The sequence below is a fragment of the Ammodytes marinus genome (assembly GCF_949987685.1).
Source record: "Ammodytes marinus genome assembly, chromosome: 5".
NCBI lineage: Eukaryota > Metazoa > Chordata > Actinopteri > Uranoscopiformes > Ammodytidae > Ammodytes > Ammodytes marinus.
The window spans coordinates 15,770,865-15,784,752 of NC_137234.1; the positions used below are offsets into that span (position 1 = coordinate 15,770,865).

At 42.5% G+C, this 13,888-nt stretch overlaps 1 protein-coding gene across 1 annotated transcript in view; it reads left to right on the top strand.

The window, feature by feature from the left end:
* frmd5a (FERM domain containing 5a) overlaps positions 1–10,768 on the top strand; it is a gene marked incomplete at both ends in the record, with an annotated part of 55,194 nt that extends 44,426 nt beyond the window's left edge. The window contains 10 exons of the mRNA XM_080027649.1: positions 735–832; positions 1,760–1,883; positions 2,794–2,881; positions 3,040–3,128; positions 3,760–3,823; positions 3,941–4,032; positions 4,872–4,946; positions 5,847–5,915; positions 6,125–6,231; positions 10,179–10,768. Of these exons, the coding sequence (XP_079883775.1) occupies positions 735–832; positions 1,760–1,883; positions 2,794–2,881; positions 3,040–3,128; positions 3,760–3,823; positions 3,941–4,032; positions 4,872–4,946; positions 5,847–5,915; positions 6,125–6,231; positions 10,179–10,768 (1,396 nt within the window). The remainder of the gene's footprint in view (positions 1–734; positions 833–1,759; positions 1,884–2,793; positions 2,882–3,039; positions 3,129–3,759; positions 3,824–3,940; positions 4,033–4,871; positions 4,947–5,846; positions 5,916–6,124; positions 6,232–10,178) is intronic.
* Positions 10,769–13,888: the final 3,120 nt, after the last annotated feature.

Sequence of the window (13,888 nt, forward strand, 5' to 3'; positions counted from 1 at the left end):
AAAATGGTTGTGCAATTACCAGACCTTGGCTCTCCTGCAGAGTGTAGCATGTGGGAAATGTAAGCAGCTTTTTAATGCTTGTCTTTTCACAGGAAGTGTTATTTTGCCTGTGTGGAAAAATGCCCTAGATAGAGGGAGGCAGGTCTGGCTGGTTGATTCTCAAAAAAAACTACGAGAAGAGACAAATGTCCTATTTCCTGTTTAAGACTGTAAACAAGGAATAATCTTACTCAATGTGTTGTACTTACCTCTAATAATAACAACAACAACAACAACAACAGTAATAATAATCATGATTATAGTTCATCATCATCACCATTGTGATATTTGCTTCAGATGTTGAATGCGATGTAATGCTTCAGAAGCTAATTGGTTGGATTAGTCTGAAACTAGGCTGGAAGCTTTAAGAGAAGCACAGTGGCAGTATAGCTGCTCTTCCCTCAGGGCTTTCCCAGCCTCCCTTCCCCAAAACAAAACCCTCTTTTCAGTTAAATTGAAAAAGAAATATTCAAACCACCCATAGGGGGCTGGTATTTAACAGGCTTTGAAATGTATCTGGTTTGTTGTTTTGCTGCTCTTTTTCCTTGTTGTTTTTATTCCTTTCTGTGTTTTCACTGAGCAATGTAGATGGATGAGTGGTTTGGTTTGGTATTTATGAATATCATCAGCATATTCTTATGAGCAGGCCCGGTCATAATGTCTGATGTGATTTTCTTTGTCCTTTTCCTTCGTAGATATCTCGTCTTCCTGCAAATCAAGAGAGACCTCTACCACGGCCGGCTCTTGTGCAAAACCTCGGACGCGGCAATGCTCGCTGCCCACATCCTTCAAGGTAATGGAAGGTGACAGATGGAGATTACTTGCACCACTCTCTGCCTCGCACTGCGTCCCTGACCTCTGTTTTACGGAAAGTCAGCAGTCGGTTTGGTGTGTTCTTTGCACTTTTTCGGCCGCGACGGGAAGACTGGAGCTCCCTGAATCGGCAGTCTCCATTTTCGGGTAGTCGGACTGGTGTGTCCTGGCCTTTACAGTGCCCTGCAGTTCACCGGTATGATAAATGCTGCAGGCCAAGCGAATCGATGTTTATGTGGAAACAGGCTGTATTAGGCGAGAGAAAATGTACTGTATAGTGTTATTCAAAGAATGTGCCTGCAGTGTTTTTTAGTCACACATAAGATTCTCTATGCTTTATGTAATAACCATTGCACAATCAGCGGATGAGATTTTCCATTCTGATATTGACTCATACAAAGTGACTTATGCTCTTCTTCTTTGAATGATAATTAGTTCAGTCACTATCACGCCCTTTAGTAAACAACGAGAAATCAAGCTTAATCATAAAGTCTTTGATGTGCTAATCAGGCATCTGATCATCCTTACAGCACGTCCCCCCCACCCCCCCCCCCCCTCCCCACACACACACAGGCATAAAATAACACAACACACGTGAAGTTTTAGGGCACGGCTACCATACATCACAGGAAGCACAGTGTCTGAGGAGACTAGAGGCAGGTCTTCTGGAGGACGGGGATGATAAATTAAACATGGGCTGCCTGGTCAGCTCCGCCTCAGTCATCAGGGTCATCCGAGGAGGGAGTGCAGTGTGGCATGAAGGAACACAAATAAACCTGTCCTCACAGGCTCACAGCTGTTCCATAAAGCGTATACTCATCATGTTGATCTTTTATTGTCTTTCAAATGTTTTGGGAATATATTTAACATTGAACTTTTTTTTTTCTTTTTTTAATCCTCCCTCCAGCTGAGATTGGTAATTACGACCCTGGGAAGCATCCTGAAGGTTACAGCTCCAAATTCCAGTTCTTCCCCAGACATTCGGAGAAGCTGGAGCGCCGGATTTCAGATTTACACAAGACAGAGCTGATGTAAGAGCCGCAATTGTAAAAACTTCACCTCCACTGTTAGTCTCTCTCTCCTGCCTCCCCCCCCCCCCCCTCATACCTGGGGATTATGCACTATTACTGGCTGGAACATATACCCGGACTTCCTCTGACATTTATGTAATTGACTCCAGTAATGAGGCACAGTTGGATTGTATCAGGTTTTGCCAAGAGAGATTATAGTCGCTTATTCGAGCTGATAGGAGGGAAAAGCAATGTCTACTTCACTATACACTCAAATAACTTGGTTAGATTGTACCCAACTCATCGCCTGCTCTTTAGTATAATTACAAGTGATGAGTTCTTGCCTCAGCAACGATGATCAGAGCACAGTATTAAAAAAGAGCAGATATAAAGTAGCTCTGTCCACGCACAGAGACAGAGAAACAAGCGCATATCTCTCACAGAAAGCAAATAAGCTGATGAAGGGCTTACTTACCTTCACCCAGGGATATCTGTCCACAACTGAGTTTCATTGTACGCAGTATTTTATCATTTGAATGTCTTGTCCAACATTAGTGAATTAGTAGTTTAAAATAAAATGCTGGTGGGAATAAATGAAAACAAAGATGTCTGTTTAATGTTATACAGTGAAACCCAATAAAGGTACAATGGCATCAAGAAAGTCAAGCTTTATCACTGTAGGAGCACAGTGACAACCAGCATGAGCCTCTGCTGCCCACTAGTGGTTTCTTCCTTCTTCACCACGAGATTTGACAGCCAGTGTTTTTCAAATGTATCATCCCATATTTTCTAAGCCTTACCTTAATTTTGTTTGTTTGGGTATCACTTATGTCTAGCTGCAGTGTGTGGCCTTCCGAGACTTTTGTGTTGCATCCTTCATGTTTGTGTTGGACTGACACAGATGTTCGGTGTGTTGTTGCTCTCCCTTTAGTGGACAGAAACCTGAAACTTCAGAGCGAAATTTCCTGCAGAAAGCCCAGATGCTGGAGACATATGGTGTTGATCCACATCCATGCAAGGTTTGTCCCAAGCACTGAGGTGCTATTTTAAGATCATAAACATTTTGTTCGACTATCCAACTTTACAGGTCATGCTAATATAGAAGTCTGATTTATGTTGTGGTTTTGTGTGTGTTTAAATGTGTGCGTTTCAGTTATGTTCTTGGAATTTCTTTCAGGATGTTTCTGGGAACCCAGCTTTCCTGTCATTCACGCCGTTTGGGTTTGTGGTGCTTCAGGGAAACAAGAGGGTTCATTTTCTCAAGTGGTGAGCCAAATTTGCAACATTCTTCTTGTGTAGCGTACTTGCAGTACATTGTACTGTCTGCAAACCTTGAATTTACCTGATTTGAAATACCTTCTATGTGCAGGGCGCTCTACATTAAACCGTGTCTGCACTACAGCTGGTTGTACAGTCACAGCAACAAAGCTTGTCATTATCTGTGTCAAGAGCTGGCGGCTAGCATGTGCACAGATGGCTAATTACATCAGCTAGATTCTAGTTTAATACCAGTAGCCTCTACTTGAAATAGATGCCTGCTGATTTAAATTCAGCAAGAGGCTCTATTGACTAATTGAATATGTATACACAACATGCATTTCTATTAACATGTACCTTTTTCTGTTTTTGTTTGCAATTTGCTGAGAGGGTTCTTCTTACAATAATGTTTGCTGTATTTATTCTGGCTTTGGTAGGTTTGCCTTCAGCAGTGCTCAGGTTTCCCCCATTCCCCGTCCACAGGGAATATTTATCAGTTGTTTGTTTTGTCAGCCAAACGTAGAGCTCCGTGGCTGTTTACGTGACCTCAAAGTGTTCGTCATGAATATTTAAAGAAGGTCTGAGGTTTTCCATTTCCATTTGCTGTATGCGTAACTGCTATGCGCTCTTTGCCACGCAGGAACGAGGTGACCAAACTAAAGTTTGAGGGCAAGACGTTCCACGTATATGCAAATCAGAAGGAGGTGAGAGCATGAATTGTTGGTGGGAAACATTTCAGGAGAGCATGTTCTAATGACAGTGTTTTTTTCTGCATCAGTTTGTTATATTTCCCTGCACATTCTCTCACTTTCAACTTGCAGGACAAACAGATCATCTTGACATACTTTGCGCCCACACCGGAAGCATGCAAGCACCTTTGGAAGTGTGGAGTGGAGAACCAAGCGTTCTACAAGTGAGTCCGCAAATGTCTTCCTTCACTTGATTTTAACTTTTTTTTACATCCCTGCTGATTGGTAGTGTGACCTGCTCTGCACCCTTGAGTGACGTGGGACATACCTCCGTGCCCTCGAAAGCCCTTTCCTCTAGGGTTGTTTGTCAGTGGGAAAATGAGGTGTGACTTGCCTCTGACCTTTAGTGAATGAGAGTGCGCTGGCACGAGACTGCAAGCACTTCCGGGAGATATGGCTGGCTCCCCTGTCTCAGACATGAATAATGGTTTCCCCCTGCTCTCTCCAGCTTGAATCAGGGTGATTTAAAAAAAGGGGCCACTGGAAGGGCAGAGCTAAGCACATGCACTGATGGAGTTAATATGATGTGACCTTTTGATGACTTTCTGTCAAGTGGCAGATAATATTTTATCAGCCTCCCACTTATTAGAAGTCTGGGGGGGGGGGAACTAAGAGGGCGTATGTGATAAAGAGGAGGAGCACATGTATCCCTTTAAGGCAAAATGGCACTCATTAAACATTAACGTCCCACTTACTATGACAATATCAACATATTGAATACTGTATGGAGCCATGTCACGGACGCAGTGTCTATAGGAGAAGACATGCATAATTGAATAGGAAGGTATTTGATCCTAGTTTCTGCATTGTTCTTCTGGGATTCAGAAAGCAAACATTACATGTTTTATTCACGTCAACAGTGCGATCATATTAGGAGCTCAGTTCTTGCATGTATGAGTAGGGAATTGTTTATATTCTATTTTTAAGTTAATACTTGTGTTTTTCCTTTACCTATGTGCCGTAGACGTCTTTTTCTTCATTTTTTCCTTTCTTGTTCCATCAGGCTTGACAAGTCAAGTCAGGTTCGCACCGTGTCGAGCAGCAACCTCTTCTTCAAGGGCAGCCGTTTCCGCTACAGGTAGAGTACACGACAAGGCAGCATGAATGATGATAGGGAGGGGAGGACACAGGAGGAAATACAAACAGTTGGAAGTGGAGAGAAGTGTTCCCAGTGGACGTGGCTTCCTGGCCTTGTATTACATCAGGTTACTATATAGGACCGACGCCTCAGATGATAGAAGACACAAAGGGGGAAATGCAGGGGAGTGATCATATGGGGCATTATCACCTTGTATGAGCCACTACACTGTCCTTTATGAAAGGATCAGTTCACACCAAATTATGATGGGTGAACGATATTAAATGTGTAATGCTCTGCATTAAAAAAACAATATCTCCAAACCCCAGTAGTTAAAACCCAAACTAATTGCATATAGCTCAATAAAACTAGATGTATAAAGGAAAATATATTTTAATTGAGATGATCTCAGCCTTTAAAGAAGAAAGTAGTCTTATTCAACCAGTGTAAGGTCGGGAAAATCCTCAATCAAAATCAAAATAATTTTGCCTCACACGATATCTGATAATATTCATATATGGAGACTTTGTATGAACTGAAATGACATGCCCAGTTAGTTCAAAATTGAGTTTACTGTTGAAGGGCAAACCATGATCATTGTTTTGATATAATAAGTCTTGTGTGTGCATTTGTCTGACTGGTGATAATTCAGTTACACAAAGCTGAATTCACTGGATTAATCCAACCATGATGTCCATGTACTGTGCTGATCTACTATACTGATCCACAGCAGTGATGGCTTTCATGGCATTGGCTGTTACTAGGGTGACTGGTTGTGTGTGTGTGTGTGTGTGTGTGTGTGTGTGTGTGTGTGTGTGTGTGTGTGTGTGTGTGTGTGTGTGGATGTCCGTGTGTGTACGTGAAACTCATCCTGAGCATCGTCTCTGTGCTTTGTAACAGTGGACGAGTGGCAAAAGAGGTGATGGAGCAGAGTGCCAAAATCAAACGCGAACCTCCAGAAATACACAGGTAGAGTTGTAAACTCAGGAGAGGTCAGAATGGTCTCCCTCAGAATTATCTTTTCTGTTGAATTTTCCTCCATTTTCCTAGGCCCCAAGATACTGTAGATGTCTTTATAACAGCAACACCTACTGGCTACAGTATGAGTTACCTCCACTCGTAGCTGTCTGTCTGAGCGCTGGTGTTTGTGCAATGGTGTCTTGTGTTTGTCTCTGCAGGGCTGGCCTGGTGCCCAGTAGAAGCTGTCCATCCATCACCCACGGGCCTCGCCTCACTAGTGTACCGCGCACGCGTCGAAGAGCTGTGCACATATCCATCATGGAGGGTAAGAAGTCAACTACACCACCCAAAATATACCTAGTCCAGGAAGCAGTTATAATCCAATCTTCAGATATAATTGGGTATAATAAGCTATTGCTACAACAAACTGTCTGGCACAACATTTTAAATGTTTCAGTGAGCCATTAGTCCTATTTATGAGGACACTCATATACAGTACAGACACACACACACAAACTCACACTCACTCACACGCACACACACATACACACACACACACACACACACACACACACACACACACACACACACGCACACGCATATACACACACATGCTGTAATCAGAACCATTTGGCCCCACTCATGCTTATAGCACTGGTGAGTTATTGCAGGTGTGTGCGTCAGTCAGCCTACTCCACTTCAATACAGAATTTTGAGGTGTATGTGTGTGTCAGAATTTGTTTTGCCGACACAGCTGCAAGCGAAAGTCACTTATTTAGTCCACCTGCAGGTTATTGGCGTAGAACAGGTGGTCTCACTCTGTTACTGACATGGACACAGCAGGTGTATAGTCCTGCGTGGCTTTGGGTAGAACCAGGATTGAAACCCTCTGGCTCTTATTTCAAGTACAAACGGGAACTCTTTGTACACTTATGTACACTGAGATAAATAGAGGTCAGAAGCTGGTGAACTGTGCATGTAGAGGGTATTTTGCTGTGGGTTCAAGGGAGCTATAACAGCTTCCCACCCCCAGTGTGTGCTGACTGGGTGTCTTGCGGTGGTATTAATACTCCAGCTGAAAATAGCCTAGGTCTTGGGTCTCCATGTATGTCACTTGCCTGGGAGGGGCCCGGCCAGCTCAGGCCAATGCTGGCGATTGTAGCACTGCTGCAGAAAACCACCGTTTTACCTCACACACTCTTCTATGTAAACCGCGACGTAGGCAGAGCCCTTGGGCCTAACACATACATACACACACACACACACACCCACACACCCATCCACACAACCATCCTCCCACAGACACACAGCTAGACTGTTACCTTGACTCCGGGAAGGGACAGGGATCGTAAGGACAGGATTTTAACACGTGCATGCTGCAGCCATGGTGAAGTGTCTGATCCGTATCACCACGCGGGTGAATGTCCACCTGCGGATGATCAACCACTGCTACCGGGATGTGAAGGTTCGCGTTCTGAGCCTGGGGCCTCGTATGCTGGGCAAGGCCCTGGGCGTCCTGCCCCTCTACCCGTCCCTGACGGGGCAGGAGGAGTCTGCCAGTATCAGCCCTCTCCCTGGCACTCCTCTGCCCTGCGTTCAACCCAGCAACCCTCCAGGTAAACTCATCACAAAGTCAGCCAGGGTTCCGTCTTTACAAGGAGGCGCTATCGGCTTTGTCTATTTTAACATCGATCTCTGCCTCTTCGATGTAGGATTGGAGAGGAGCGTCACGATCTGTATGGTTGTCTCTGTCTCCTGGAGCTTTACAGTAATTGGACAGGCATTTTTGGTATTTCTTTTTGGTGCTTTTGATGAGGGTATTTTTTTTAAATTAAGATTGGAGGGCTCTATGTAGCAGCTATATTTGGTTCCAACCAGTGTAAAGTGTTTCAGGGGGAGGGGGGGGGGGTTGATGCTGTGTTTACTTGGTGTATTTATAGTTATGTTACAGTGTTTCAGATGGAAAGCTGCAAACATGGGAAATACAAATTAAACCCCCTCTCTGCTTATTGCCTGACTGTTGTAAACACAACATAAAATGATGAGGCAGATCAACACTGAGTAAAGATGGCCGCAGAAGCCTCTTCTCTTCACTTGACAGGAGCTGCATGTCAGCAGAGGCTTAGAAGCTGGACATAATCTGTACTGCTTTTTCTGCAATATTTTTCAAAAGTCCTTCTCATGATTTGCCTCCTCAACAAAAGATGAATTATAATCCCTTCTCTTTATAGTGAAGGAGTAATGTTGCTGCTTTGGCACTCTGAAGAATGTGATATCGTCAGCAAAGGGCTCAACCACATGCCATCTTATATGACATGAAGTCGAGGCTTTGCATACTGTACAGTGCAGGTGTACAATAACAGTCGAGTATATTTGTCATGCTTTGAAGCTAATGCATTGATGAATAAGTTTAGCAAGGTATACATCTGTCATATATTTTAATATTATATGATATTGCAATACCATTTCTAGTGGGGTCTTTAAAGGCATACTATGCAACAATATAATTCAATGATAGACTCACTCAAAAATAATCCCTCTCAATGATAACTTCTGCCCCACTATAATATGTGGTGGTGTGTTTATCTGCACAGTCCTCCTCTCTCTGGCTGCATTTAACATAGTAGCATTTGTTGGTATTGTTTTGTAAACGGAAGACTCAGGTCTAAGCTCCACCCAAGCTCCTCACTGCTATTTTGCGCTGCGGGGCCCAGAGCACAGAGCAGAAGCCTCTCCTTCTCCTTGACTGGGTTTAGCTTTGGTTAGGTCAGTGGCTAACACACTGATATGTACTGTATGTCTAACTGGAAAGTGGTGTCCTATCTCCCTCCTCCGAATGTCGTTGCCTGCTTACCTTGACTCATCTAGTATGGACAGGCCATTCAATTGCTGTTCTAAGACATATTTGAGAAAAATGTAAACCCTTCCTACAAATTAAGAGCGAGCCATGTGGTTTGCGTTCCCAAGATTTTATAATAACCATTACAAATATAGAAACCTAAATATCCAATCAGTGCTGTGTCTGTTTAATTAGATATCTGGACTCAGGAAGTGTTAATATATATAAAGAGGAAGAGGCTATTTTTTCAGTAGGCAGGCTTGGCTTATTTTATTTTATTAGTGTTTTTTGTACCCTCTGTGGTTGGTGAATGAGATTGGCAGTACAAGTGGAACATGATGATATCCTAGGTTGGATATGATTAGGGGACAGACGCTTATGAGCGACTTTGACAATACTCCCCTCTGTCTGCTTGACTCTTGGGGAATACAAGATCAGATTTCTGCTCTCAAGTTGGAGACGGTGTGTCTGTGTCCTGTAACAGACCTCTGTGGGACAGAAGGAACCTGTCAGCATTTACAATCAGAGCTACAGTGTGTTTTATCCATAAACACCACTCTAGTACGGATTATGAATGGCAACATGGCGGGATATCAAATGTTTTGAGTTTGATTGCGAGATAAAACAAAACAAAAAAACATTACTCTTTTGTTTGATTGCGAATTCTGGGACACACTCCAGTACAAAATGCCTGACTTGAATGTAGCAATACAAATGTGGTTGAGGAAGGTTATATTTGGTTTGGAGCTGAAGAAAAGATGCAAATGTATCATTAACATTAAGATCTCCAATACAGCAAAGTCCTCTTTCACTCCAGTCCACAAAAACTCGGTCCTTCAACTCTGGTATGAAGAGATTTTGTAAGCCATTGCCTATCGGGATCTACAAAGAGACATTCAGAAGCCCAAATTTGTAGTTTTTCATTTTCCGGGAGTTTCTAAGACTCAAGTTGTTTATATGATACGTGAGCGTGGGAAAAAAAGCAATGCCTGGAGAGAGGTGTCTGAAGCAGGCATGGATTCAATCTTAAATCATAGAGGGTAGACAGCAGCTGTCTGTCATCACCGGGGGTAGCTAATTGCCATTACTTTAGGGCCCGTAAAATGTGTGTAATGGTGGTAGGATGGCCTAGAGGAAAGAGGGACCGACCAGTTACCATGAGGTTGTAAAACTAGTGTTGGCTGGTATTACATCTACGTTGCCCACCATCTCTACCATTGTGTCCTTAAACTGCTCAAGGGGCGCTGTATGGATACTCTGTATGAGGACCCCCTCTGGAGTGGTGTGTGAGGGGATATGCGAAAAGACAAATTTCAATATAGCCTTTTGTGAGTGTACTCTGTGTGTTGTGTTAATGGACCAATCAATCACATTTCCTTTCTTCCTGTCTATTTCCCTCCTCCCCCTCCCCCTCCCTGAATCCTTCCTTTAAGGTCTGGAGTCGTTGCGTGACAGTGCCCACTCCACACCGGTGCGTTCCGTGTCCCATGGGGATTGCTTCATGCCACGCTCACGGAGTCAGGCCACAGATGGCGGCGATAGGACTGCGGTGATCTCGGACGAGGCCTACAGCCCCTCAGACAGCGTCCTGCCAACGCCTGTAGCAGAGCACAGCATGGATCTGGCTGTGTCACGCCAGGTCAACGGGGCGCCCTGCAGCATTGAGGAGGAGAAGGAGTCGGAGGCGGGCACCCCCATGCGCGGGGAAGGGGGGGATTTTGATGGTAGATGTGTACAGGATGGTGCAGCAGGGGGGGACACGGCCCTCAGCGAGGTGGAACAGGTGAATAAATTTGTCTTAAGTGTCCTGCGTTTGCTCCTTGTCACCATTGGACTTCTCTTTGTCTTGCTCCTCCTCCTCATCATCCTCACCGAGTCAGACCTCGACATTGCATTTTTACGTGACATCCGCCAGACCCCCGAATTTGAGCAGTTCCATTACGAATACTTTTGTCCCCTCAGGCGGTGGTTTGCCTGCAAGCTCCGCTGGGTGGGCGGGTTGCTCATTAAAGAGGAAGAATGAAGTCGTAAGAATTCGTAAAAAGCCCGTTCGGGGGTAGGGGGTGGGGGGGGGTCTGGGAAGACTGATAGGACTCCGGGGAGTGATGGAGCGCGGCCTCGTCCCAACCATGAACCCTGCTTCTCTCACCATCCTCCTGCAGACACATACAGCTCGGACCACTCCTGGTAACACCGGGCCCAGGATCTCTTACCCACTCCTCCACTTTGAGTTAACCCTCATCCCCCCCCCCCGAAACCACCCTCCCACCCAACCACCTTCTTGTTTCGCTTTTGTTTTTTTGTTTTTTAGATTTTTTCTACAAAGCCAGAAGACATTTTTTGAATTTTTATTTTTAATTTTGAGTCATTTCAGGTATTTTATTTTTTCAAATAACACAAAGGAAAAAAATCCAAAACTGTACTCAAAGAACTGAATTATTTTAGGAACGGAAGATTGCAACGGATGATACGTTGCCCTCATACATTGTTTATTGCTTTTAGAACATGTATTTGCATAAGAAAAGTAGATGGGATGATGAAAAGGTAATAGAGGAAGTTGATTCGCTGTTAAAATTAAAACGGTAGTGAGTTATGTTTGGCCTACTGCTGTGATGAAGTATGTCGGAGGCAAAGTCCTGTAATATCTTTCTGATATTGATTCATCCACATCAGAAGTCAACTAGACAGCAGAGTCACCTCATCAGGAGAAAACAACGATCAGAAGGGAATAATAGTGAAGGTTCATGAACAGAGAACAAAGGGGGATTACCAAATGCCTTTATATTGAGAATAATATGTTGATGACTGTTGGCAGGTCTTAATTTTTTGGGTCGTTTTAAAACACGATTACACTTAAGTATACAATGGTGTACAATGTAAACCGGTTTGTTTTTCTAACATTTTATAAGGATATGGTAAAACAAACCAGTACCGATTAGTGTTAGGTGACCCAGTATTTTCAGATGCGGTTAGAGAAACATTCATGACGAGCAGATGCACTGGCACCAATAGATGATAGTCTAGATAGACGTGCAATGCTCTTATGATTTTAATAATTAAGTACTCTTGAATGTGCTCATCCTTTGGTTGTTCTTTTATTTCTCCTTCTCATTTGATTTGCATTTTTTCATCAAGTTGATGAATTTCAAGAATTTCTTTATATGAGCAGTTTATGATTTATTTTGGTTTCATATCAACCTTGCTCTAAGGTTTATGTATCATACTATATCATTATTAATAGAATAAGAGTAATGATGTACTTTTTTGTACAAAGTAGTTTGTTTCCTAATATATATTGACAGGTTTTTTCATGTATATTTTAACAGAACTGAAATGTTATTTTGTTATTGAAGATTAAATTATACCTTTTTTAGCGCTGTGTTTCAAGTAAGGTCCGAAGCATTAATGAAAATGTGGAATAGGGGGGAGGGGGACTAAAAAAAAGGTTTTTATCCGGTTCCACTTAACACTGATCGCACCTCTCATCACTCCACCTGCAGTGAATCAGCCTTCAGTGTGTGCGTAATAGTAATGATCATTTTAACCATGAACTTCTGCATAAATAAATGTGTAGTTATCACTACAACATCACAAATACCAAATAATCTAGAAAACACATTTTCACCTTTCAGAATTAAACCATTTCTAATTTTACTTGAAGAGTTCAGAGAGGTGACTGTGAGCCTGACCTAATATATGGATATGCACTAGGCCTACTTGTTCCTTGACCCATCGTCAAATTGCAATTGATTTAGGAATGAGTGAAAGAGAACCACAAATGAGTTAATCCAATGATGGATAATTAATTGGCAGCTATTTTGATAATAAAAAAATCATCATGTTTCAAGAAAAACAAAAACATATTCTGGTTGGTTATGTGATTTTCTGCTTTTTAAGGTGAATATCTTTGGGTTCTAAAAAATGTCAATGGGATTTCTTGGCTTTTTTTGAATAATTCTTAGTCATTAAATCTACAAAGTATTTAGCAGATTAATCGCTAATGAAAGTAATTGTTAGTTGCAGCCCTAAACAAATCATTTTGTCAATTATAAATCAAGAATGAACAATTAAATGTGACAGGGTAACCTGTTTGGTGGAGGAAATTACTTTATTTTTTTAATTAATTAATTTTCTCAGATACCTCATGCACTTTTTTTTTTTTCAATGATGTGCTTTGGTTACTTTTGTCCACTTTTATTTTCACATTGTCTAGACTAAACGCAGACAACCAATATATCTGAGGTAAGATGTGTTGGTCAGTCTCTTCTGTCTCACAGCTCCAGGGAGTAATAACCATCACAGCTGCTGGATTCTGGTTAAAATCTGTTTTGTTTTTTCATTGTTATTTATTTACCTTCTGTACCGAGTGCCGGTTTTAGTGTGTCTGTTTTGTAGGAATGGAAATAAGACTTAAGGTGATAGCATTGGAGGTTTTAAAAAGAGGAGTAAAACATCTTGAAAAAAGACTTGAAGGCTAGAGGAAGGAATAAATTGAAGGAAAGAGGAATAGATGACTTAGGGATATTAAAGGCCCCAGAGAGATGTTTGAGTGATCAGTCTGCTTCTTTTAAAGTGAGATTAAAGAAAGAAAATAAAAAAGTTTGTGAATGGAAGGCACTTAGTGACTCATTACTCCTAATGGTTGCACAGGTTATAGCTTGTTTTTGGCCCTGCTATTTCACACCCCACACTCACCTGCAGCTGGGTGTGTCAGTCCTCGGCTTAGTTGTAGGTCTAAACCTGACCACCAATAGCATGCACTTTGGCATTGTGGCTGGATCCACTCCCGAAGCTCATTATCCCTCACAAGCAGCAGCTATCTGGGGCACCAACGTTTCCCAACACAATGCAGGTGGGAGTGTCTTATTGTGAGAGCTATGTTGGCAAAAAACCTATCTTACATACATCGCAAAAGCTTATTTATGTAAAGCTATTACTTTTTTTTATGAACTTGGATTCGTCCAGTAAATAGCGGATGCAAAGATGAAGCACATCATGTCCTAACAGCTGGTGGAGTAGGGTGAAGCAGGGTTGACCTTTAATTTTTTTGGTGTACATTCATACTTCATATTTATATTTATTACTTATCTACTGACATGGAGGTCAGCATGACCGACCAGTGCAGCCAGGCTGAGTTGTTATC